This window comes from Spermophilus citellus (assembly GCF_964194105.1).
Source record: "Spermophilus citellus genome assembly, chromosome: 7".
NCBI classification, from domain to species: domain Eukaryota; kingdom Metazoa; phylum Chordata; class Mammalia; order Rodentia; family Sciuridae; genus Spermophilus; species Spermophilus citellus.
In genome coordinates, this window is record NC_138188.1 from 31,457,315 (window position 1) to 31,482,894 (window position 25,580).

At 39.8% G+C, this 25,580-nt stretch overlaps 1 protein-coding gene across 1 annotated transcript in view; it reads right to left on the reverse strand.

Annotated features, from left to right (window-relative positions):
• Positions 1-7,656: 7,656 nt before the first annotated feature.
• The window catches only part of TOPBP1 (DNA topoisomerase II binding protein 1), a 65,446-nt gene continuing 47,522 nt past the window's right edge, over positions 7,657-25,580 (reverse strand). The window contains exons 17-28 of the mRNA XM_081300774.1: positions 25,017-25,140; positions 23,193-23,339; positions 22,977-23,079; positions 20,776-20,968; positions 18,616-18,833; positions 17,477-17,643; positions 17,137-17,245; positions 15,706-15,869; positions 14,124-14,261; positions 13,092-13,181; positions 12,754-12,915; positions 7,657-9,438 (exon numbers count right to left, since the gene is read on the reverse strand). Coding sequence (XP_081156900.1) covers positions 9,295-9,438; positions 12,754-12,915; positions 13,092-13,181; positions 14,124-14,261; positions 15,706-15,869; positions 17,137-17,245; positions 17,477-17,643; positions 18,616-18,833; positions 20,776-20,968; positions 22,977-23,079; positions 23,193-23,339; positions 25,017-25,140 — 1,759 coding nt within the window. The 3' untranslated portion in view covers positions 7,657-9,294. The remainder of the gene's footprint in view (positions 9,439-12,753; positions 12,916-13,091; positions 13,182-14,123; positions 14,262-15,705; positions 15,870-17,136; positions 17,246-17,476; positions 17,644-18,615; positions 18,834-20,775; positions 20,969-22,976; positions 23,080-23,192; positions 23,340-25,016; positions 25,141-25,580) is intronic.

Below are 25,580 nucleotides of genomic sequence, written 5' to 3' on the forward strand. Positions count from 1 at the left end.
ATCAGATACACAGTTTGCAAATACTTTCTCCCATGTGTCTGAAGCATGGAATTCTCCATTTTGAGTCCAGTCTGTTTCAGCTTTTTTGTTTAGATCTTTGAGTCATTCTGGTGTGTGAATTTTGTTGGTCCGGGTTCATTCTGCAAGTGGATATCCAGTTGCCCAGCACCTTTATTGATTTAGTTTCTTATGTGGTACTGGAGATTGGATCTGGTCTCCTAGGTCTCCAGACCTTTTTATTATTTGAAGAATGGCCTCACAAATTTGTTCCGGCTGCTGTCTAATTTTCGGCCCTCCAGTCTCAGCTTCCCAAGTACATGGGATTTCAGGTGCACATGACCACATTCTTCCTTTTAATCTGCAGTTGAAAACAGCATATTCTGCCCTAAGAAGCCAATCTCTAAAGGTTTTTACCTGTGTGAGAAGTTTTCTTCATGAGAAGTGGTACAATTCTGCAAGATCATGTTCATGATCTCAAACCTGCATTTTGGAATAACTTGAAGATCCTTAAAATGCTGTTCGACTCCCACCTCCAGACATGGTTTAATTAGCATGGGTATGGCCTGAGTTTAGAGACTTTCAAGTTCTGAAGTTTATCCTAAATTACAGCAAAGTTTAGAAATTATTATGTCAATAAATTATCTTCCTTAGAAGGCATCAGAAAAGTGTCATGGGACTAATTTGAGAACATAAGAAATCACTTGAATTGCATCAGTAGCCCAGAAAGGGTTGTTTCTAAATGCATTTTTGAATACTGCTAAATATGTGGAAATGGATAATAAAGCCAATGGGGGAGACCTGTAACTAATACTAAATTCTTTTGATAGGTACACATGTCTCTAGTTAGTAATTATCACTATAAAGACCATTGGCAAAAATTTGTCTTAATTTCTAGATCACTTCTTAATATAATTTCTGTAGCTGCTCATTTCCTCTAACAATACTTTTATTCTGTTTGGCTTCTGTCTTGACAGTAGATCTGATCATTGCAGACTTCACTTACTACAAATGTTTATCTATCTTACACTACTCCTGGCTACTTGTTAATTCTGCATTTCCCCCTGGTGACTGTGAAATGACCCTTATTAACTATCAGAGACAAGCATGAGAGCAGCAGAACCCTGTGACCATCTAATTCCTCAGCCACTTGCACCACCACAACTGGGCATGCAGGTCACTTTTTACCAGTCTCTGCTTTTTTAAAAGTCATGTGGGGCTAGATGCAGTTGCTCAAGCCTGTGATCCCAGCAATTTTGGAAGGCTGAGGCAGAAGGGATGACAAGTTCAGGGCCAGCCTCAGCAATTTAGCAAGACCCTTTCTCAAAAGGGCTGGGGATATATAGTTTAGTAGTAAAGCACCTCTGGGTTCAATCCCCAGTACATTTTTTATATTATTATTAAAAATCTGAAACTGAGTAGAACTTTGGAGGTCAAGGACTCCCAACCTCAGTGGTACCATAATAGTGTGGGTGAAGAGCAGGTTGCAAAGTTCTATTCCTTCATTCTCCCCTAACATCTTTTTTTTAATACCTTGACTCCAGCCTGACAAGAATGTTGTATCAGACCTTGGGGTTTTGTTGATTGATACTGGAATTGAACCCAAGGGCACTTAACCACTAAGCTGCATACTTTTTTTTTTTAATTTTTAATTTTGAGACAGTGTTTCACTAAGTTGCTGAGGAATTTGCTAAATTGCAGAAGCGGCCTTGAACTTGGAATCCTCCTGTCTCAGCCTCCTAAATTGCTGAGATTATACAGGTGTGTACCACCATGCTTGGCAGTCATTGGAATTTTTAAAAATCACTGCTGCCATGATGATGCACACTAGTAATCCCAGCAGCTTGGGAGGCTGAGGTAGGAGGATCACAAGTTTAAAGCCAGCCTTGGCAACTTAGCAAGGATGGCCCTGTCTCAAAAAAAGAAAGGGTTTGGCATGTGGCTCATGGCTCAGTACAAAATAAATAGAGTATTTTATCTTGGGCCAGGTACTGTTCTAATCAAGTGAACAGGTAAGGAATGTTGACTGGTTTATCCCTGACCTCCTGACTGCCCCGTAAAATAGGTCCTCAAAGGTTAAGTAGTTTGCCGAAATTCAAGCTAGTAAGGAAGGAGTGAGGCTTGCCACACAGGTATTTTGACTCAGTATATTCTGAACCATAAGGCTTTGTTCCTTGCCTCCCACCAGATTTAAAGCTAGTGAAGGAAAAAACTCCTTTGAGTCTGGCTTGAAGGAGCCCTCTGTCCTGTTCACCCAAGGTCAGTATGGATGTTTGGGAGTCTGCCCTCTTAGTCTCTCAAAGTAGCATAAAGTCCCTAATGTTGGGGCGAATTATACTACTCTGTTTTTAAATGGCCAACGGTGAAATTTTAGTGTCTATAATGTTTTACGATGAAAAATTACAAATACAGGGGAACAGAGAATGGTATTGTTGAGAACCTGGAGCCGCGGGGCGCTAAGAGGCTACTGGGTTCAGCTGCAGCGGCGACCCGGGAGAGGAAGGGACAGGATCGAGGCGGAGGAGGCGATCCCTGCGCCTGTCTTCCTAGAGCCTTCACGGAATCGGTCCCTGGGCGCGCTGCCTGGCCTCTCCTGCCACAGGCCGGGAGCCGGGTCGCCTCTGCTTCGCGGCGCGGCGCTGTGCTGCTGCGGGGCGGGGCGTTGGCGGCCACCGCTACGCCCCGGCGCCCGCGTCCGAGCAGCGTTGGGTCTCGCACCCTGCAAGAGGGGGCTGCGAGCCTGCAGCTGCTCAGACGCAGCCCTCGGCGAGAACTGGGGCCTGGAGTTGGCACTTCCTCTCCCCTGCCTGTTGAGAGCCGAGTCGGGATGGCGCCTGGCGTTTTGCCAGGGTGGAGTTCGCGGAGTTCTGGCTCCAGGCTCTCAACATGGTATATAGTAAACGCCTGTGCTCCCTAAGCCAACTTACCAGTTTTGGCAACTCAGCCTAGGGCACCTTCCCTGCCTCCCAGATTATTCTGTTTCATCCATATTTCACCAAATCAGCATTTTCATACCTTAAAAAAATTTCCATAGTGTCACATATCCCATTGGTGTTGCTATTCTCCTTTTTCTCCTGGTGCTGTTTTGAATGAATTTGGTTTGTTGGCAGTGGATTGCAATTCTTCCAGTCTTCCCGTTAATTTCTCCACTTTTTCTTCCACTGAAGTAATTGAAGAAACCTGGTCATTCTGGAATATTATAGTTACAGCAAGGTGCTACTGTGCCCCTCTTTTTGGTGTGTGTTTGGGGGGTGGTCATGTGGATTGATCAGGAGTGCTCTACCACTGAGCTGGGCCCGCAGCATTTTTTCTTTTCAGATGGGAGCTCATTAAAAGTTCATCCAGGGGCTCGGGGCGCGGCTCAGTGGTAGAGCACTTGCCTAGCCTGTGTGAGGCACTGGTTTTGATTTTCAGCACCATATACAAATAAATGAATAAAATAAATGTCCATCAACAACTAAAAAATATTTTAAGAGTTCACACAGGCTGGACTCAAACTGTGCTTCTTCTACCTCAGCCTCCTGAGGTGCTGGGATTACAGACGTGCACAACCACGCCTAGCTAGCTACCGGTGCCACTGAGATAGGCTCTGATTGCAGTGAGGAGGTGGGATTTCAGAGCAGCCCTTACCTGGAGCCATCATCAGTACATTGTCAGTAGAGGGCACTATAGAGACACCAGACTCCAGGGCTGGACGAAGGACTATTTCCAGGCGTGCTGTATTCCACAGTGGCTCACCTTCATGATTCGGAAACAGCCCACACCACCCCTCCCCTGCAAGGTCCCCCATTCGTAGAGCGGCATGCTTGGTCAGCTGTGACCCCTAGAAGTTTTTCTGCCTCCATTGTCAGGATGTTACTGCTGTCATTTGAGGCCTGAAGCCTTAATTTTCTGGACTCCACCCCTCCAGTCCCTTCTCAGGGTTAGGGAAGTAGTTGCTTTCTGCACTTGTGTGTGTGTGTGTGTGTGTGTGTGTGTGTGCACGCGCGCGCACGTGCTGGGGATTGAAACCAGGGGTGCTTTGCACTGAGCCAGATCTCCAGTTCTTTTAATTTTTGAGACAGGGTCTTGCCAAGTTGCATAGGACCTTAGTAAATTTCTGAGGCTGGTCTTGAACTTTTTTCCATCCTCCTGCCTCAGCCTCCTGGGTTGCTGGGATTACAGGTGTGTACCACTGGCCAGCAGTTAAATCTCCTTGTAGCAGTTGCCTTTTACTAATTGAATAACTTCTTTTAGTGTTAAAAAAGTTTCTCCCTTTATTTTTTGTCTCCTCAGTGTTGACTGATCGTGGGTCCTAATATTTGGCGGCTTGATCAAATTCGAGCCTGATTCACAGGTGTAGGTGAAAGAATATTTCACAGGTATTGTTCTTTACTTCCTGTTGTATTACTTCAGGGCCACACACCTGGTTGTCCTGAGTAAGCAATGAGCTCAGGAGTCATCAGCTTCATCTAACATGAAATTCCCCACTTGCCTTGTGTGCAGCAGTTTGGGCAGTTATTGGTGATCCCTGGAGTTGTGAAATCATATGCTGCTATCATTTGTTGTCTGGAATTATTCTGTAAAGAGAACTTTTTCCTCAGCTGTCATCTTGAAAGGAGGTTCATTCTGACATAGGAAGGTAATTGCTAGATTTTATTAGTTTTTTTTTTTTTTTGGTGGTGCTAGGGATTGAACCCATGGCCTGTGCATGCAAAGCAAGCACTCTATCAACTGAGCTATATCCCCAGCCCTTAGTTTCTTTCTTTATTTTATTATTATTATTATTTTATTTTTGGTACTGGGGATTGAATCCAGGGGCATTAACCACTGAACCACATCCCCAGCCCCTTTATTTTCAGACAGGGCCTCGATAAGTTACTTAGGGCCTCATTAATTTTCTGAGGCTAGCCTCAAACTTGGGATCCTTCTGCATCAGTCTCCTGAGTTGCTGGGATTACAGATGTGCCCCAGGATTTTCTTTTTAAGGTTGAATATTCAATATTCTTTTATTATTAGAATTTGTGTTTTTTGGGTTGGGGTTGAGGCTCAGTGGTAGAGTGTTTGCCTAGCACGCAATAAGGCACCAGGTTTGATCCTCAGCATCACATAAAAATAAAAATATTGTGTCCACCTAAAACTAATATACACACACGTATATGTATGTGTGTATGTATATAAATATATATATATATATACACACATACACACATACATACACGTGTGTGCGTGTATGTAAAAGAATTTATGCTCTTCCCTGGAAATTTTGAGTCTCAAATTGCTAGGAGCCACAAGCAGATAAATGATGCATGGCACCTTTGGTTGTAAAGTGACGCCAGCTAGCCACTGAGATGATATGATTGTTAAGATTTACATTCATATGGAAATTGGGCTCCTGCTGTTCACCTTGGCCTGCTACCGGACTCATGTTACGGAAGGATAGTAGGAGGAAATTCCGGGGGAGGTCCGGCCCCGTTCTGGGGGACACGCGGTTCCGGCAGACTCCCGAGTGGGAGGACCCGGTTTGGCTTGCAGGCGCCTACGGAGTACTGGCGGCTTTTTCAAAAATAAAGTTTTGTTCCTGCTTGAGTGGCTCGTGATTCTGTGCCCAGCCAAGACTGCGGCATCAAATAATTTTATGTATAACTTGACATAGTAAAACAGAACACATTTTGTTCATTTATTTATTTATTTGATGGATATTTGTGTTTCTTCTACTTCTTGGCTGTTTCATTTTTTGGTATTAGGGTTAAATTTGAACATTTTGACATGAAAATGCATAAATAGATACCTGTACCAAGGTTCCTTCCTCCAGTAGATACCTCAAATTAAAACAATTTTCATTACACATCCTCAAATGCTAAGCTTGAAATTGTTCTGCAAAGTGGTTAATACTAATCATAGTGTGGCAGCAAAACAGTTGGGCCAGGCACAGTAGCATATGCCTATAATACCAGTGGCTCAGGAGGCTGAGGAAGGAGGATTGAAAGTTCAAAGCCAGCCTCAGCAATTTAGCAAGATCCTAAGCAACTGAGTGAGATCCTGTTGCAAAATTAAAAAAAAAAAAGGATGTGGTTCAGTATCTCCGGGTTCAATTCCTGGTATAAAAAACAAAAACACTGTGTGCCTTGCTTGTTGACCCATCTAAATTTAAGAACATTCTTAGGGAGAAAGAAAAGGTTGATTAAATGTGGCCTAATACCTATTTTTGCAAAGCCTCAAGCTAAGAATGGCTTTTACAAGTTTAAAAAATTTTTTTAATTGTAGATGGACACAATACCTTTATTTACCTAATGTGGTGCTGAGGATTGAATCCAGTGCCTTATGCAAGCACTCCACTATTGGTCCACAACCCCAGCCGGGTTTTTACATTTTTGAAAGATTTGGGGATAAATGATACAAAGACCCAGTCCACAAAACAAGATATTTGTTCTCTTTGTAACATCAGCAAACTGTGTATTTAAAAACCTCCAGGCGAGAGGCCTGTGAAATAATAGGCATGGATTTGTGGCATATTGGGGTGGGGAGTCACATGTCTAGAATCTAGCTTTATGACAGCTCTAACCTCAAAAGGAACATACAAACCCGTGCCTGCATCCACCCCAGGATGTCGTGCGCTGTAATGTAGTTTGCTGGGCCTGCCATAATGCAAGTCCACAGGGTAGTTGGCTTAAAAAGCAATTTATGTTCAGGAGCTGCTTTTTCTAACATATGGATGTCTGCCTGTCCCTGTCCTCAGTTTCCTGTGTACATGCAGGTGGGAGTTGGGGGTGATGGTGGCAGGAGAGTTCTAAACTCTCTTGCCCTTAGTATCAGGGCACTTTACCACCAAGCTATATTCCCAGCCCTTTAAAATTTTAACACAGGGTCTAGCTAAATTGCTCAAGGTGGCCTTGATATTATGATCCTCTTGCGTCAGCCTCCCGAGTAGCTGGGATTATGGGCATGTGCCACCATGTTCCCCTCTCTTCTTATGAGGACACTAATCCTGCTGGACTAGGGTCCCACCCTCTGACCTCATTTAACTTTAATTATTTCCTTCAAGGCTTTAGTTATACACAAGGTTGGGCTGACTTCAACCTATTAACATTGGAGGGACACAATTCAGTCCATTACTATAAATGCTGAATCTGGGCATAATTAAGTAGGGTCTGCATTCAGGGTTCCCACCTCCAAGTGCTGAGAGCATGTTTCTAGGTGGTTTACTCCTGAATCCCAGGCTCTACCTTGTGGGCTAATGAGTACTAGTTATTGAATTAATGAGTGCTGAGGAGATCAGACTAATGCATGAAAAAATTCAGAGGACTATAAGGTGCTAATTTAAACATCACATTAAAATTCTGTAACAATTCTGAAGGTAAATTAAGAATAAGTATTTTTTATTTTAAAAACAGACAACTACCTATGCTTGGTACTCCTTGCACATGAGAGGATATTTTTGGTGGCATCAGGACATTTACAGATAAAGAACCACAGCCAGGGCTGGGGATGTGGCTCAAGCGGTAGCGCGCTCGCCTGGCATGCGTGCGGCCCGGGTTCGATCCTCAGCACCACATACCAACAAAGATGTTGTGTCCGCCGAGAACTAAAAAATAAATATTAAAAATTCTCTTTCTCTCTCTCTCTCTCCCCCCCTCTCTCACTCTCTCTTTGAAAAAAAAAAAAAAAAAAAAAAAAGAACCACAGCCAGAGCTGAAGTGGTTCATGAGGGAGGAGATGGGCAGATGCTAGGGAGGAGACACCATGTCTGGAGCCTCAGCTGTGTCAGATGTAAACAAGAGAACAGTACAGTTTTTGCAGAAAGAGTAGATTAGGTAATTTTATCTGGAATGGAAAGAAACAGTGTGATCATCAAGAAGTTCAGGTTTAGGATGTAGCTTAGTGGTAGAGCATGTGAGTACCACAACCAAGATGGCAGCAGCGGGGGCGGGGGTGGGAGGGAGGCTCAGCTGCCCCCTCAAGAAGTAATATCGATTCCAAACTTAGTACAGGGGTTGGGGCTGTAGCTCAGTGGTAGAGTGCTTGCCTAGTGCATGAGGCACTGGGTTCGATCCCCAGCACCACATAAAAATAAATAAATAAAGGTATTGTGTCCAACTGCAACTAAAACCAAACCAAACCAAAACAAAAACACACACACAAAAAAACCCCTACAATCTACAAAGTGATTTAGCTAACTTAAAAATGGTTCTGATAAAACTAGGCCCATGTGGTTTTGGAGCAGGGCAGGAGTATAGTTTACATTAAGATGCTACCTCCTTGTGTCAACTGTGATGAAACTCAAAACTTAAGGGGCAGGGACAGAACTCCTTCCTCCTCTGATAAACACAAAAGGGGTTCATGTCCAAGTTGAGACTCTTCCCCTTTGCTGTTTGAGTTTCCCTTTCAAAGACTCATTAGGAAACAAATAGTTAACATCAAAATTACAGTCCTAACTTTCTCATTTGTTCTATGACAAGATGAGGTGTTTTTATAGTTAGAAGGTGGTGCTAATGCATATAGTATGTGGTGTTCCGGTCTAGCATCATAACAGCTAATGCAGTTTTACAGTTTCAGCAGAAGGTTTTTTTTTTTTTTTTTTCAATCTAATAGAACAAAATTCTGCATAAATAACAAATATCAGAAATGTAATTAGCAATTTAATTTTTAAGCTAAGTTTTACAACTCTTTTAGTGCCTTAACAGAGCTAACAGAACACATCTTAATACTAATTTGAGTCACTATTTTTATTCTTTATTGTCACATTTTCCAAGTTTTGGTGCCCAAACTTGGCAAACATCATGGAGATCTGTACACACATACATATACATATATATATATACACACACACAGAAGTTTAAAGCCCCAGTTTCCTCGTTAAACCTTATGCTCAGGCTCCTGTTAAAAAGAGGTAAAATGATAAGAAGATAAAAATCAGGGAAAACATGAAAAGGCCCAATTGATAACTCTTTTTACAGATCAAGGGAGACATTATGAAGCAAAATCCATCACCTTGCTAAAATTCCCACTGAGCTACAGCCTCATATATTTACAAGAAAGATAAACAAAAGCCTTTTGCACACATCCACAAGGTTTAACAAGCCAGCTGAGGAGTTGTATTTTCTTGCTGTTATTTCAGGAACTTTTCATTAAAAAACAATATTTCAGTGATTAAAATTTCAGATGTTAAAAACTTCAGGCGGGGATCATCTTTACATTCCAAAGCAAAATTCTTCAGGTAGGTACATATCTTCAAATTGCTACACAATCCATCACAGCAACATTCAGGCTTTTCAATTAATATACATTTCCTGTTTGGTAACTAAGGGGCAGACTTGACTAGTGTATTCGAGGTCGTTTGACCTTGCTCTTCTCCGCAGCAGCTCTCCTCTTCTGTGGTGACAGTGGTGCAGGCTCCTTATTATTCTGAAGAAATGCAACAGCTCCTGGTAGACAGTAATTTTCCACAGGAGGAGGAGATTCCTATAAGAGCAAAGGAAATGTTTTTTCTTTTTTTTCTCCCCAAGATTTCAAACTTTTAGGCAATCAAGTCAAAGACTCCTTCACTCTGCCTTTTGAGGAGAAAAGCTTAAAAAGGAAAATGCATATTCTTTTCTAGGTTCTTGCAAAAACCTGTCTCTCATGGTATGCTGGATCAGCATACACCTTTTATCAGAAAAATGAGAGTACAGCTCAGGTAGAGGAAGAATCCCTGTTCAGAAATTCATGGGGATTACATGCCCAATAGCTATCATAACACAAGTTGTTAAGCTTAGCATAACATCCTCTCTATATTCCAATTTAAAAAGTTAAAAGACAACCAATGTTACTTAACAAGCAAGTGGAAAGCTACAGAGTTCCTTCCCTTCTCAAACCCACACATTCTTCTCCTTCACAGCCATTTTACAATACTGAAGAAAAGATTTCTTCCTTTATTCTAAGTGTAATAACATCAATTTTTTTCTGGCAAATATGGTAGACTGGGTGACCTGAAAATAAAGCTCCATAAAATTGGTGGTCATTCCATATATAACAACTATAAATTCTGACTAAAATAAATTAAAGGCAACTACCAGAAAACTGGAGAATAAACAAATCAAGAAGAGCTGACATTCAGAAGAATAAATAGTATGGAGCATTTTTCTCTTTTTTTATGACTTTGAGGAGAGGGCCCCAGACTGTTGTGCAGCCTGGCTAAAATTAAAAAAAAAAAAAGGCTTGAAGAAAGACACAATGAGAACCACACCCCCTGGAAAGTAAGGTGGGGAAATCCCAGAAAAAAACAGCAAGCGGGGGACCCAGTTCAGGGAGGAACCCTGCCCAAATCTTCCCTTGACCTCTAAATCATGTCATGTGTGTGCTAAGACCAAAGACACTGAACTGAGATTTAAGCTGCGGCTGCTTTATGTCAGTCTAGTAAACTGCCTGCTAAATAAAAACAGTAGTTTTCAGAGGGCTACAGCAGAATGCAGAGTTTCTAAACTTATTCATAACGTGCAGGACAGATTCAGAATTATTCTACATACGTAGAAGCAGAACATAATTCATTCTCAAGAAAAAAAACAAAAATGAAATACTTATATATAAATTTAACAAAGTGTTCATGAAAAATCAAGGAACTAAATTAATAGACAGGCCATGTTCACGGATGGAAGACTCAAAACACACTTAAAGAGATCAATACTAATGAATGCAATTCCCATCAAAATTAAGATTTTTTTATGAGTATAAACAAGCTTATTTTAAAACTTTATGGAAAAAAGATACAACTGAAAGAAAAATGTAAAGACACCTAAAGTAGCTAAAACAATCTTTAAAAAGAGGAGTAAGTAGAAGCTATCACTGGCTGATATCAGGGCTAACAAAATAAGAGTTGTAGGATCACAGCAGCAGACCACCACAGAGGGGAAGACACAGATCAGTGAAACCAGAAACAGACATACACAAGTATGCCCAACAGACTATGACAAAGGTACAAAAGGAACTCAACAGAGGAGAGAAGGTTCTTTGAACAAATGACAAATGGAGCCACTGCACAGTCTTAGAAGAAAGAAATCCCAGAACAAACTTTGACCTAAACTTTACATCTTATGTAGCAATTAGCTTAAAATGGATCATAGACACGAAACTTTGAAGACTTTTAGGAAGAAACAAAACAATCTTTTAAGACCTAAAGCTAGGTAAAGGCTTGATATGAAAATCACAATCCACAAAATATTGACAAATCAGACCTCATCAAAATATAAACTCTTTGGCAGAGGAAGGAGCTCAGTGGCCAATAAATTTACTTCACATGCGTGAGGCCCTGGGATCCATTCCATACCACAAAGCCAAAGAAAACCTCTCTGTCTCTGCAAAAGTCTCTTCTAAGAAGATAAATAAGCTGGGAGAAAATATTCACAAACCACACATGCAATTAAAGACTATCATCTAAAACAAGAAACCCTTAGGGCTCAACAATAAAAACAATTCAATTAGAAAATGGGCAAAGGAGGGCTGGGGATGTAACAGCTTAGTGGTAGAGTGTTTGCCCAGTATGCACAAGGCCCTGGGTTCAGTCCCCAATACTAGAAACAAACGAAAAACAAAATGGGCAAAATATATGAACAGATATTTTAATGAAGACTATGTAAACATGCAAATAAGTACGCCAAAAGATGTTGGACTTCATTAGTCACGTGAGATACACAAATTAAAACCACAGTAAGATACTTACTGAAATGGCTAAGAGAAAAAAATAGTGACAACACTAAATCTTGAAGACAGAAACTGGATCACTTACATTGCTGATGAGAATGTAAACCAATATGGATCTTCTGGAAACATCTTGGGCATGTGTCACAGTCAAATGAAAACATATTCACATAAAAACAGCAGCTCTATTCATGGTAGTCCAAAACAAAACAACCCAGATGTCCTTCTCCAGGTTAATAACTCAAATAAGACCCTATCTTCAGCTCTCTATATCTTCCTAACCCCCGTCATTTTCCCTCATTATATAAATTTTTTTAACCTCACATGTCTCAGTAAATTGACCTTTTTAAATACAGCGTCTCACATTGCCTAGGATGGTCTCAAACTCCGGGGCTTGTTACACTAAGAATCTTTAAAAGTCTCTTTACAAGTTGCTCCAGGAGTGTTATTAATGGTTACTAATTCCTAATCAGTATATCCACTTTATAACAAAGGCTTCAAGCATTCCTGCTGTTAAACCCTGAGCAACCCCCATACCCAAGCAGCAAGATCACGAAGCAGGCTGTTTTGGTTCCCCTTATTTCTATGCCAATCTATTCTAAAGACTTTGTAATGAAGACATTTAGGATTTTATCCATCCTTGTTGATTCCTGACGGGCTTACAGGCACTCTACTGTCAGGAAGATTTTTCTTTGTCCATTTAAATCTTACACAGTATAAGCTGATTCTGAACACAAAATCTGCCCTCCAGATAGCAAATGCCTAATTATTACCATATCTAACATAGGTATTTACTGAAAATCAACACAAAGGTCAAGAAAACTAAGAAGGACCTTGGATAAACGATTTTCCTTGGATTCCTAAATCAATTTCTACTTTCTTTATATCCCAGTATTTGAAAGCACGCTAGATTTGTATTACCTTGTCATATTTAACTCTCATGCTAAATGTTTATGTGTCATTATAAAAAACAGAACAAAATTGGAGGAGGCTAAATCAAGACTAGCAGAAGATTGATCTTCCATTAATAACAAGCCAAAGGTTCTGAGGTACAGATAAGTATATCTTTGCTAATGAGAAAATCAAGGACACAATGTCACCAACCTGCATAAGATAATCAGCAATGTATTCTGTTCTTAAGCAGTACACATTCTGGGCAGCAGCTTCTGCTATATTAATTCCTGAGTCATCCGGTTTCTGTTTATTTAAGTCAGAAAAGAGATGTGTGGCCTCTTTAAATAAAGGAACAGAATGACCAGGTAGCACCTAATGAAAAATACAAAAAGAAACTTAATCTGCCAGTGTTCCCAAGCAATTCAAATAGATAATATATACTTAAGCATTACCAACCTGAAAAGTAGAGGAAATGAAGAATTGATCACAGCAAGCATGGATGGATAATAATTCATGTAAGACACTTAATAAATTGATGTGAAACAAACCTTTGCTCCTCCAGACTGAAGAAGACGCTTGAATCCTGCTTCTCGGGATTGGTCAACATGTAAGATAACCTTCCAACCACTGAATGCTCCCTGTAAACAAAAACTATTCATCAGTGTTGAAATGATTTAGAAAATAACAAAATAATACTGATAATGTATGATTTTATCTGTAGACTGTTTTAAGTCAGCAAATAAAATTTTGGGGGTGGGGCGCCTTAGGGATTAAACCATGGGCACTTTACCACTGAGCCACATCCTCAGTCCTTTTTATTTTGAAACAGGGTCTCACTAAATTGATTAGGGCCTTGCTAATTTGCTAGTTGGCCTTGAACTTGTGGATCCTGTCTCAGCCTGTGAAGTCACTGGGATTATAGGCATATGCCACTGAGCCCAGCTAGTAAATAATTTCATGACCTTTACTTTTGCCACAACGTGATAATCTCTGGCACATTCCTCAGTAGACATTTGAGCTGAGCCCAGGTCTTTGTGCATGCTAAGCAAGTGCTCAATCACTGATTTTTATCTCCAGTCCTTTCTAAATTTTATTTTCATTCTGGTCTTTCTATGCTGCCTAGGCTGGCCTCCAACTTGGGATCCTCCCTCCTAAGCTTCCTGGGCATCTGGGATTACAGGTAGATGCCTCCATGCCCAGTATAAATTACTTTTAAAAGAGTTTTCAAGATATGTATCTTACTGTCAAACATAATTAGAAACACTAGAAATATACATTAAGTGCAATTTAGAATGTCCAAATCAAACAAACATATCAAGGGATAAAAGAAGTAGAATTATTATTTAGTTAAGCATATACTCTTAAAAAAAAGAAGCCACATGATTGAATGCCCTTTACATTACTTATATAATTATATACATACATGGGATTGAACCCAGCAGTGCTCTACCACTGAACCACAATCCAAGTCCTTTTTTCACCTTTTGAGACAGGATCTCACTAAATTGCTAAGGCTGGCCAAGACCTTGTCATCCCTCTGCCTCAGCCTCCCAAGCCACTGGTATCATATATGCTAATACCTCCATGATGCCCGATTCTTGTCTTTGCTGGATTTTTTTCCTCCATCTCATTGCTGCGAGTGCTAGTCTCCGTTGCTGTACACTGATGCCAGTCAAAACATCGAGTATGGAACTACTTCCCCATTCATAGTCTTCTTCCTAGAGAATGAATCCAATATACTTTTGAGCTCCTAAGCCCAGGGAATCTGTGCTGCAGACAGAACATGTGTTTCTGACCCCAAGAAGCCTTCAATCAGCGAAGATTAAAGCTAAACACTGAATTGTTATAATCTGTTTTTTTTTTCCCTCCTTCTTCTTTTGGTGGTACTAGGGATTGAACCCAGGATCTTCCACATGCTAAGAAAGTGTCCCACCACTGAGTTACATTCCCAGCCCATCTGAATTGTTATAAATACAGAGAGCAGTTAAGTAAATATTTTGTGAGCAGGGGGTAGGTAAATACTCTAGAGTCAAATGTATCCTAGCTTTTAATAAAATCAGAAAAGATATTGCACTCATTTCTAAGAAACATAACTACACCTTGGCAATATTTAGGTTATTGGGCTTCACCTGATGTAAGAGTTACTTTGTACAAGGATAGTCTCAGAGGAGCATGTAATGAGAACTTGATTATCTGTCTGTAGAAAAGATCCCTAAGAGGCTCTTATTGAAAACTTCAAAAACTACATAGTAGATGCTATGGTAATGGCCAGTTTTCAATAATTAGTTTAATGGGCAAGTAATAAAGATAAAAGCTTACAATGAGATAATTTTGAAACTTTCTCATTTTATTTCAAAGAAAAAAAATGACATTCAAATTAAATAATTCAAAAAGTGAATAAAGCTAGATGTGGTGTTGCATGCTTGTAATTCTAGCAACTCAGGAGGCTAAGGCAGGAAGATCATGAGTTCAAAGGTAGCTTCAGCAACTTAGCAAGGCCATGTCTCAAAAAATAAATAGGGCTGGGAACATGGCTCAGTGGTACAGTGCCCCTGGGTTCAAACCCCAGTATCAAACAAACAAAATAAACTGAATATGGCTGTATAGTATCTTTTTTCTTTTTTTGCTTTGTTACCAAGAACCTCATACAGCTGATACAATCTAACTGGCCATGCATGGTGTTCTTTCTCTCTTCTGGTACTGGAGACTGAACCAAGAGGCACTCTAACTCTGAGCTACATCACTAGGCCTTTTTATTTTTTGATAAGGTCTTGCTGAGTTGCTTAAACTGGCCTTGAACTTGTGGTTATCCTACCTCAGTTTCCCAAATTGCTGAGATTACAGGTATGTGCCAGCAAGCCTGACTCACATGTGGTTATTTCAATTACGTGTATGGTTGATGTATATACTGGGATCTCTACCCCTGACCCTGGCCTGAGGACTGAACCCAGGGCTGCTCTACCACTAAGCCACATCCTCAGCTCTTTTTATTTTTAAAAAGGGTATTGCTAAATTGCTGAGGCTGGCCTCTAATTTGAGACCCTCCTGCCTCAGCCTCCAAGTCACTGGAATTACAGGCACATATCATAGCACCCAACTGAAACCTTAAGATATTTACTTTTCAAGAAAAACAAATCTTCACATGAATGTGAATACACACACCTGCACGAAGTGTCCTGCAGTCCTGCATGCTTCCAGGTAAGAGCGATGAAGCACCCACTTCCCAGCTGCCACGGAGGCCAAATACTTCTCATTTCGAAGTGGCTGCCCCACAACAATGTGTGTACAGCTGGGATCAAAGCACTGCTTCTCTATCACCAGCCCACCTTTGTGAAGAGAAATTGTTTGCATTTTTATTCTTCTTTCTAGGAAAAAATGTAATCTCAACTATACATAAAAATTGTTTATAAATAAAATGCACTGAACTATTTAAATCACACAACTCTGACATTAATATATATATATATTGAAATTCATTATAAAAATTTGAATGTAAAAGCAGTTAAAATAGTAAAATTAATACACACACATTAGCCACCTAGGTTCTAAAATTATCAAAACCTCACCATCCTTACTTCAATCTTCTTTCTGCAGTGCTGGGGAATCTAGCTGGGCATGTGCTCTACCACACTGAACTATTTTCCTATCCCCAGTATTTCTTTCTTTCTTTCTTTCTTTTAACTCTGTGAGTTGGCAGAGTTTTACTATGATGCCATGTGAGTTGGCAGAGTTTCAGAAAGTGAAGGCACAGAGAAGAGTATTTCTCTCTCTTTTTTTTTTTTTAAAGAGAGAGAGAGAGAGAGAGAGAGAGAGAGGGAGAGGGAGAGAGAATTTTCTTTTAATATTATTTTTTTAGTTTTGGGTGGACACAACATCTTTATTTTTATGTGGTGCTGAGGATTGCATGCTAGGCGAGCGCGCTACCAACTGAGCCACATCCCACTTAATGTTCTCTTTCCATGTCAAGCTGTCAGACTAAGTTCTCTTATTAAAACGTAAAATGTACATCAAAGCTTTAATATAAAAAATGTAAAACATTTCATTACATGCTAAATGACACTATTTCACATATACTAGTGCAAATAAAATTACATTTAATCTCTCCTGTTTCATTTTATTTTTTAAGTGTGGCTACTAGAAAATATAAAATGACATGTGGGGTTCATGCTGTATTCCCAGTGTGCTGCTACAACACACCTGGACTGCTTCCAGATGTCAGACGGGCAGCCCAACGACCAGGGGGGAAACTCAGGGCAAGAAGTCTTCACTGGATGTTACACTTTCAACTTCACCTATGTGTGGTTTTATTTATACTGTAGGCCTGCAATTTAATTGATTTCGTCCAAGTTTTCATCAACAAATGCTCTAGTGCAGATTCTTAAGTGTTGGTTTCAATTTAAACCTTTAGGCCCATGATCTAGTTACTTTAGATTCAGATCAGTTAATAAAATCAAAGCTCTAATGCTCACGTATAGCCTCCGATAGACTACCCATACTTTTTCTCAACTTCTACATCATAATATCAATATTGACAACATCTGACTTCCAACTAAGGTAATTATAATGGGACAGTTTTAATTTAAATATTAGTACCTAGTTTTTCAATCAGATGACAATAATCAATACGTTCCTGAGGGTTCAGAGACGACAGCTGAAATATGTATTTTTTTAATTCTTCACGACTCTCCTCTGTCGTTACAATCTGGAATATAAGAATTTTATTTTAGAAAAAATTAACAAAAATTATCATATACAGTTATTTTTACATTGACATTGTTCTTAGTCTTCCAAGTTATCAAATACACAAACAGTACAATGCAATAAAATGCAGTTTTCACCATTTGATGAACCTTTGATATTGATATCAATAAATTTCTACTATAACACAACAGCAAAATCCAAAAGCCATGTCACTACAATAGGATCAACCCACCTTTTCTCCAGGGTGTGGAGCCACAGGTGGATTGGCTAGAGGGAAGGCGATGCTTGGGGCTTGAGGAGTAGGGATCAGGTGACTGTCTTTTGTTGGAGTTTCCAGTTCTTCAGAGTTGGGGTGTTTGGGGGCTTCAGTCCCACGTCCATTTCCAGGATCACTGACAGCTGAGGGCAATAAAATGCTGTAATGTGATACTGCCCAACACACTTTTCCTCTGCCTTGGCTGAAATCAGATTAAACACAAACTCTGCAATGTAAAAAGTACATGCAAAAGAAAATATCCTATTTCTAGATCTTATAAATAAATGCAATTAATGCTTTAAAGGGCGTATGTATTATCTGGGTTTCTCCAACCCTTTCTTTAAATACTAAACTTACATCAGTAAAATGTAACCCAAATTCATAAAATGAAAGCAATTTTACATTTGGAGAAAATCACAGGCAGAGACAAATCTACATGTCTAGTTTAGGGACATGGTCATAGTGTGTGAAAAAGAAAAGGGAAAGATGACAGGAAGCATTTCATTTTCAAGGTAAAGCTCAAGGAAGAAAAAAGTAGGATATGTTGGAAAGGAACTCATATAATCCAAAGAACAAAGACAGATATATGCTGGGTATGATTTAGATTAATTAAATAAAAATGAGACAATATGGACCAAAGAACAATGATAAGCCGGGTGTGGTGGTGCACACCTGTAATCTCAGCAGCTTGGGAGGCTGAGGAAGGAGGATCATAAGTTCAAAGCCAGCCTCAGCAAAAGTGAGACTAAGTAACTCAGTGACACCCCATTTCTAAATAAAATACAAAATAGGGCTAGGAATATGGCTCAGTGGTCGAGAACCCGAGTTTAATCCCCCATACCAAAAAAAACAAAAAACAATCCCCCCCACCAAAAAAAACCCAACCAAACAAAAAAGCCCCTGAAAGCCATGCCTGGAAAAAAGTGCCTACTCCCACATTTCCAAATTTAAAGAAAATATATTTTCAACTTATTGGACAACAGTATCTCAATTAAAAATTCCTTCTTACTCAAGTTTAGGCCCAAATCAGAAATGTCAGAACCACGATGTACTTATATTTAACAAGTTCAACATGCACCTAATACAAACAAGTAAACAGATTATTTTCTCATTACCCTGTTCAGCAATTTCTGAACCACGTAAAGGCTCTTGAAAAGAATCCTCCAAATTTTTAATGTCAACCTGAAGCTCAGAGTACTGTGTGGGACAACTAGGCCACTGCAAATTGCTGGCAAGCCTTGCTCTCTCCTCTCTTGCCGTAGGGTCATCCCAAATGATCTGTTCATTTTGGGAGGGCTCTGTGTTGACATCAGGTACTATCTGTCGAGACTGCCTACAAAATAAAAGTGACAATTTTAAATAATGAATAGTCAAAACAAAATCCAAAACACAAACTCCCTGAGATTATAACACCGAGGTTCACATTAAGTGACCACCCTCAAGCATCAGACAGGCACTTGATAATAGTTATTGAAAAAATGAGCCTAGGGAAATTCTTTTTTCTTTTTAAATGTTTCTGCCAGAAATTTAAACAAATATTTTGACCAAATACTTACAGATATAAAATGTCAAAGGTAAATTTCAATAGTAAGAATTTTTTTTTAATTCAAAAATAATTACTATATTTGAACATGGGATTTCTCTTAATTATATAGGTTAAGGAAACATGGTCATGTATAGAAAGCTGGTTACTCTGCTTAACAGTTTTGCAGTGCAGGAAACCAAACCCCAGGCCTCATGTGTGCCAGGCAAGCACTCTATCTCTAAGCTATACCCTCAGTCTAACAGTTGTATTTTTAAAAATTGAAATTATAGGAACTATAATTAAATGGGAAGCTTACTGTAAAGGTTGCCTCCTAAGAAGGTATTCTGATCAAACTTCCCAGAGTAGAAGGCAGACCAACCATTTACTAAATTATAAAGCACATTTTATGGTAAAATCATAATCATTCCATCTGAGAGTAAACAGAACCCTAGCTACGTTTTTTCATACATACGCATTCTCAGCAAAAATAGTTTATCCAAACATAGTATCCCCAAAGTCCCTTTGCCTCAAAAACAAAGAAGACAGTTTTTATTCTGAGTATATTTATTTACTCCTACTTGGCATAGGATTTGGGTTCGCTATAATGACAAAACATGATCTGCAGTATATTAAAAAGCCATTTATTCATTATTTAAAGACCTGGCCTCATGAAATAAATAGTATAGGATAAATGAATAGTTCCATTAATCAATTAGATAATATAATCCCATAACATTCATCCTACAGTTACAGATTTTTCTTCTATCTGGAAAAGGTTAGCTATGCTACTGAACTTAAATCAAACTGCCCTAAGAACTACAATCACCTTTCTAGAAAACAAATTCATAAGGAGTAGAAATTGCAAGCAAAGCTCCGATAAAGAGCTGGGCATGGTGGCTCACACCTGTAAGCCCAGCAGCTCAGGAGGCTAAGGCAGGAGGATTGCAAGTTCAAAGCCAGCCGCAGCAAATTAGCAAAGACTAAGCAACTTCGGAAGACCCAAATAAAAAATCCAAAAAAAATTTTTAAAAGGGGGCAGGGATGTGGCTTAGTGGTTAAGCATCCCTGGGTTCAATGCACTGGTACCCACTCCCCATGGCACACACAAAGCTCTAATAAGAAATAACTATTTAGGGCTAGAGGTGTAGATCAATGGTAGAATGATTGTGTGACACAAATGATGAAGCCCTGGGTTTGATCCCAGGACTACCACCAAAAAGCAAAACGAAACAAAACAAAAACCCCAAACCAAAACCAACCAACAGAAAACATTTAATACTGTTTAATACTAAAGAGGAGACTGACTGCCTAGTGATTCCACTTTCAAACTGAATTTAAAATCATTTCTGTCTTAGGGGTGGCAATAAAAAGCATTAATTGTGGTCTCCCTGAAGCCAGTGCTTGCTGGGACTAACCTCTGTGCTGGCTTCCTGCCTTCAAGAATTCTCAATTCTTAAATTGCTTCGAGTGAGGAAGGGAAAGAGGGGAACACTAGGAAGGAAGGAGAAAAACCTAGGCAGCAGAAGCCAAAGCCAACAGATAACAGAATATGACACATTTGTGATAAATAGGCCTAGAAATACAATTCTTTTATTGGTCTTGATATTCTAAACTTCTGCTTTATCACTAATTTTAAAACAAAAAGGCAAAATTAGCTTAACTCATTTTCATGAGTCACCAGGTACCTAAATGAGGACTTCCCTTTCTCTCAAGTCACCAAATCTTTCTGCCCTCAATGACAGGCACACACCTCAGCGCCTCTAGGACTCTACTTCGTCCACTTCGAGCGGAGCGCGTGCTGTCAGGGGTTGAGGAGGCACTGTTACAGCCACTTCTTGAAAGGGAAGTCCTCTGTCCCTGGGGTTTCACGATGGAGGTGGCAGACATGATCTCCTGCAGTTGCTTTTGGAAATTTTCTCTCATCTCCAAGGTCTGTGTGAGAACTTGAAACAAACAAGTACACCAGTCAAGGTCAATTTCCCTATCTATCACATCCCACAATATTCTGTCTAGATCCAGAAAGAACCAGAATTAGAAGTGGAGCCTAAAGACGGGTCTGAATTGCTATGATCTTATTATAAAACTTTAATGGATGAGGAGTTGCTTCTCATGAATGATCAAAGAAGTAGCTTCCTGAGATGAAATCTACTCTGGTGATGTGAACATTGGGAAGACTGGCTCCAGTTCTGAAGAAGTTCTACTCTGGGTAAAAAGGAATCAAAAGCAGCATGTTACAGAGAAATATTTCATGAAACAAAACAAAAAACAAAAAAATCATTATGGCAAACCTCACTGCTGTGTTATTTTAAGAGATTGCCAGAGCCAACCAGAGCTTTAGCAACCACCATCCAGAGCAGTCAGCAGCCATCATCAGAGGGAAGACCTTCTCTCAACAAGATTATATCTTGCCAAAGATTCAGATGATCAGTAGCATTTTTTGCAATAATGTATTTTTAAATTATAGAGTACACACTGTTTTTGTTTTTTAATTTTTTTGCAGTTGTGGATGGACAGAATGCCTTTAATTTTATTTGCTTATTTTTATGTGGTGCTGAGGATCAAACCTAGTGCCTCACACATGCTAGGCAAGTGCTCTGCCGCTGAGCTACGGCCCCAGCCCCAACACATTGTTTTTTAAAGACATAATGCTTTTGCACAGTTTACAGATTTCAATATAATGTAAACATAACTTTCATAAGCACTGAGAAACAAAAAAGTCCATTTGGCTCACTTTATTGTAACATTTGGTTATTGCAGGAGTCTGGAGCCAAGCCTGCAATATCTCCAAGATATACCTGTACTAAGATAACAAGGCCCTAAGGTGAACCATTAAACAAAAAGAAAAGCATGTGGAATAGTCCAAACTTTCGCATTTTAAAAAGTGAGAGAAAGAAAACACACACACACACACACACACACACACACATTTATAATTGTATATGCATGCAGAAAACAGCACTAGAAGAATACATAAGAAACTAGTACCAAGCTGTGCCCGGGGCACACGCCTATAATCGCAGTGGCTCAAGAGGCTGAGACAGGAAGATCTCGAGTTCAAAGCCAACCTCAGCAATGGCGAGGGGCTAAGCAACTCAATGAGACCCTGTCTCTAAATAAAATACAAACTAGGGCTGGGGATATGGCTCAGTGTTTGAGTGAGTTTAAATCCCAGTATCAAAAAACAAACAGACCAAAACTGGTAACAAAGGGAAACAGGGGCAGGATAAACTCTTCCAGACCTTTAAAATCATACGTCAAGTATACTGTACATGTAATAAAACTGTTCGGAAATCACTGAAAAAACTTGAACCAAAGAGCATTTTTGGGGGGTTACTGGGGACTGAACTTGAGATGCTTTACCACTGAACTATATTCCCACTACTTTTTATTTTTTAAAGCAAGGTCTAAGTTGCTTAGGGCCTTGCTAAATTGTTGAAGCTAGCCTCAAATTTGTGATCCTGCTGCCTCAGTCTCCTGAGTCACTGGGATTATACGCATATGACACTGCTTCTGATAAAGCACAAAGTTTTAAAAAATCATCAATTGCCTGTAATCCCAGCAACTGTGGAGGCTGAGATGAGAGGATTCCAAGTTTAAGGCCAGCCTCGGCAACTTTGTGAGACCCTGTCGCCAACTAAAAAACAAAAAGGGCTGGGGATGTAGTTCAGTGGTAGTGTCCCTGTGTTCAATCCCCAGGACAAGAAAGGAAAACAAACAACTCTTCCTATCTTTAATGGAACAATTATATCACAGTGACTCTGTAAAATACCTGGTTCCATTCCACAAGTCTCACTCTTAAATCACTTAAACTTCATCAAATGGCATAGAATCTTGACTTAATCTTCAAACACACTCACACACACACATGCTTTGCCAGTATTCAGTAACAGAAAACAACTGTGTCAAACATGTATTTTTAACCTTTTCTTTTTGTAATTTAAAAAGCTTTACCTCCTTTAGAATCATCCTTTTCATTTCCATCTGAAAGTGCTGATTCTTTATTACTGGTGGTCATGTTTTCTGTACCATTTTCTTCTACAGGCAAATGATCTGGCTGTTCAAAGAGAGAAATTATAATTGCTCAAATGAAGCCACTGGATAAGGTTCCACAGCAATCTATGATTACATATACAGCTTGGGGTGGGATGTACTGTGCACATTGCCTACCTCTTCATCCTCTGCTGCAGAGACAGCTGAGGGCACTCGGCTGTTACAGAGTCTGCCATCTTGCACGGTACTGATATCCAGGCTCATTTTGGGATTATAAGTATGTGGATAAAGAGATTCAGGAAGACGCTTATATTCCTGGGCACACTGCAATACAATAGTGTTTTGAAACAGAATTGACTGAAAGATGTTAAGGAGGAAAAGAACAACCAATACAGCCTGTGGTAAGATGGTAAAAGTTCACAATATTACAGTTAAAAAGAAAGCAGTTTATGGCTGGGCACAGTGGTACATGCCTGTAATCTCAGGAGGATCACAAGTTCAAGGCCAGTCTCAGCAACTTAGTAAGACCCTGTTTCAAAGTAAAAAAATAAAAAGGACTGGGGATGTAGCTCAGTGGTTAAGCGCCCCTTAAGAAGGGGTGGGAAGGAGAGTTTACAGTGAAAAAGAAAAAACCTCTACCAACTGAGCTATCCCCAGCCAAACTGTCCTTTTTAAATGTCATGGCCACTAAAGTATAAAATCTAATTCTATTTTTGTGCTTTTGCTGAGGTATCAATTACTTCAGGGAATACAAAGAAAGGAAAGGAAAAAGAGTGTTCTAAATTGTATTACTCTGTTAAATTAGTTGCTCTCAAATTATTATAAAATTTTCATTCGCGCACACACACACACACACATATATACACATTTGGAGTGGGGGCAATCCTAGGAACAGAATCCATGCAGAGTGATTCTGTTCTACCCTTGCCTTGCACATGGAGGTTAAGTGCTCCACCACTGAGTTATACCCCAACCCCTTTGATCTTTTGAGATGGGGACTCCTAAGTTGCCCAGGCTTGCCTAGAATCTGTGAACCTCCTGCCTCAGCCTCCCAGGTAGCTGGGATTACATGTGTGTACCACCAGGTCCAACTTATTCATACTGTTTTTAACTAGTGAAAAGAATCAGAATAGAAAGAGTACCCATGGAAGATTTGTTAAATAATAAGGCAATAAAAATCAAATAAAAATAAAAAAGTTTTTGACGCCAAAGAGATGAAACATGTATTGTGGTCTGGACTTCAGTGTCCCCAAAAGGTGGGTATGTTAAGAGGCTTGCTCTCCAGCTTAGCTCTATTGAGAAGTGATAAAAACTTTAAGAGCTGGGGCCTAATGGGAGGTCTTTGGTGGGGAGTAAGGGATATGCCCTCAAAAGGGAGAGTGGGACTCCAACTCCTTCCTTTTTCTTTTACTTTCTCTTTTTTTGGCTACTGGGGATTGAACTCAGGGACATTCAACCACTGAGCCACATCCCCAGCCCTATTTTGCATTTTATTTAGAGACCAGGTCTCACTTGAGTTGCTTAGCCCCTTATTTTTGCTGAGGCTGACTTTGAACTCGCCATCCTCCTGTCTCAGCCTCTCGAACCGCTGGGATTACAGGTCTGGACCTCTCGGCCTGGCTTCTCTTTCACTTTCTGGCTACGAGGTGAGTGGTTCTGCTCTAACACATGCTCTTGCCATGACATGCTGCCACACACAGCTTACCAAGATTACCAAACTTGTTTACAGACATGGAAACTGTTTTGTGCTCTGAAATGTTTGTAAATACATTTTTTTTTGGGGGGGAGTAGTTATTGAACCCACAGATGCTTTACCAGGAGCTATATCCTCAGCACTTTTTATTATGAGACAGAGTCTTGCTAAATTGCTCAGACTTCCCTAGAACTTGCAATCCTCCTGCCCTAAACTTCCAAGTTGTTGGGATCATAGGCATGAGCCACAGTGCCAGGCTATAAACATTTTCAATTAACAGAGAAGGGATACAATAAAGCATTGCTTACTTCTAAAAGCCAGTGCTCAGAAACAATGTGTATTCCTCTTTCTTTTATAGACTTATACTCTCGATTACTGTCATTTGGTCGGCCTTGATAGATGAAATGAGTTACCGTGTCATCAAAACTCCACCTGAAACAATCAAATGCAACAAAGCAAATAACTAAAAGAAATATCCCATTAGTTCGAGGTGATCATTATTCACTATGAACAGAATATTCTAACCAATAGAAAATATTCAGAACTAGAGTAAGCAATAACATTAAAACTTTAATTTTTAACAAATTTTATGTATCTCTAGCTATATAAATATGGAGAAATGTTTAGAAGAACATCCTTTAAAATTTTACTGTATGCTGGGTATGGTGGTACACACCTATAACCCCAGCAACACAGGAGGTTGAGGCAGGAAGATCCCAAGTTTGAGGGCAGCCTTAACAACTTAGGGAGACCCACCTCAAAATAAAAAATGAGGACTAGGGATGTAGCACAGTGGTAAAGTGCCTCGGGTTCAATCCCTAGTACTAGAAATAAAATATATTAGTCTATACTTTTCTAATTGTTTCAATTTT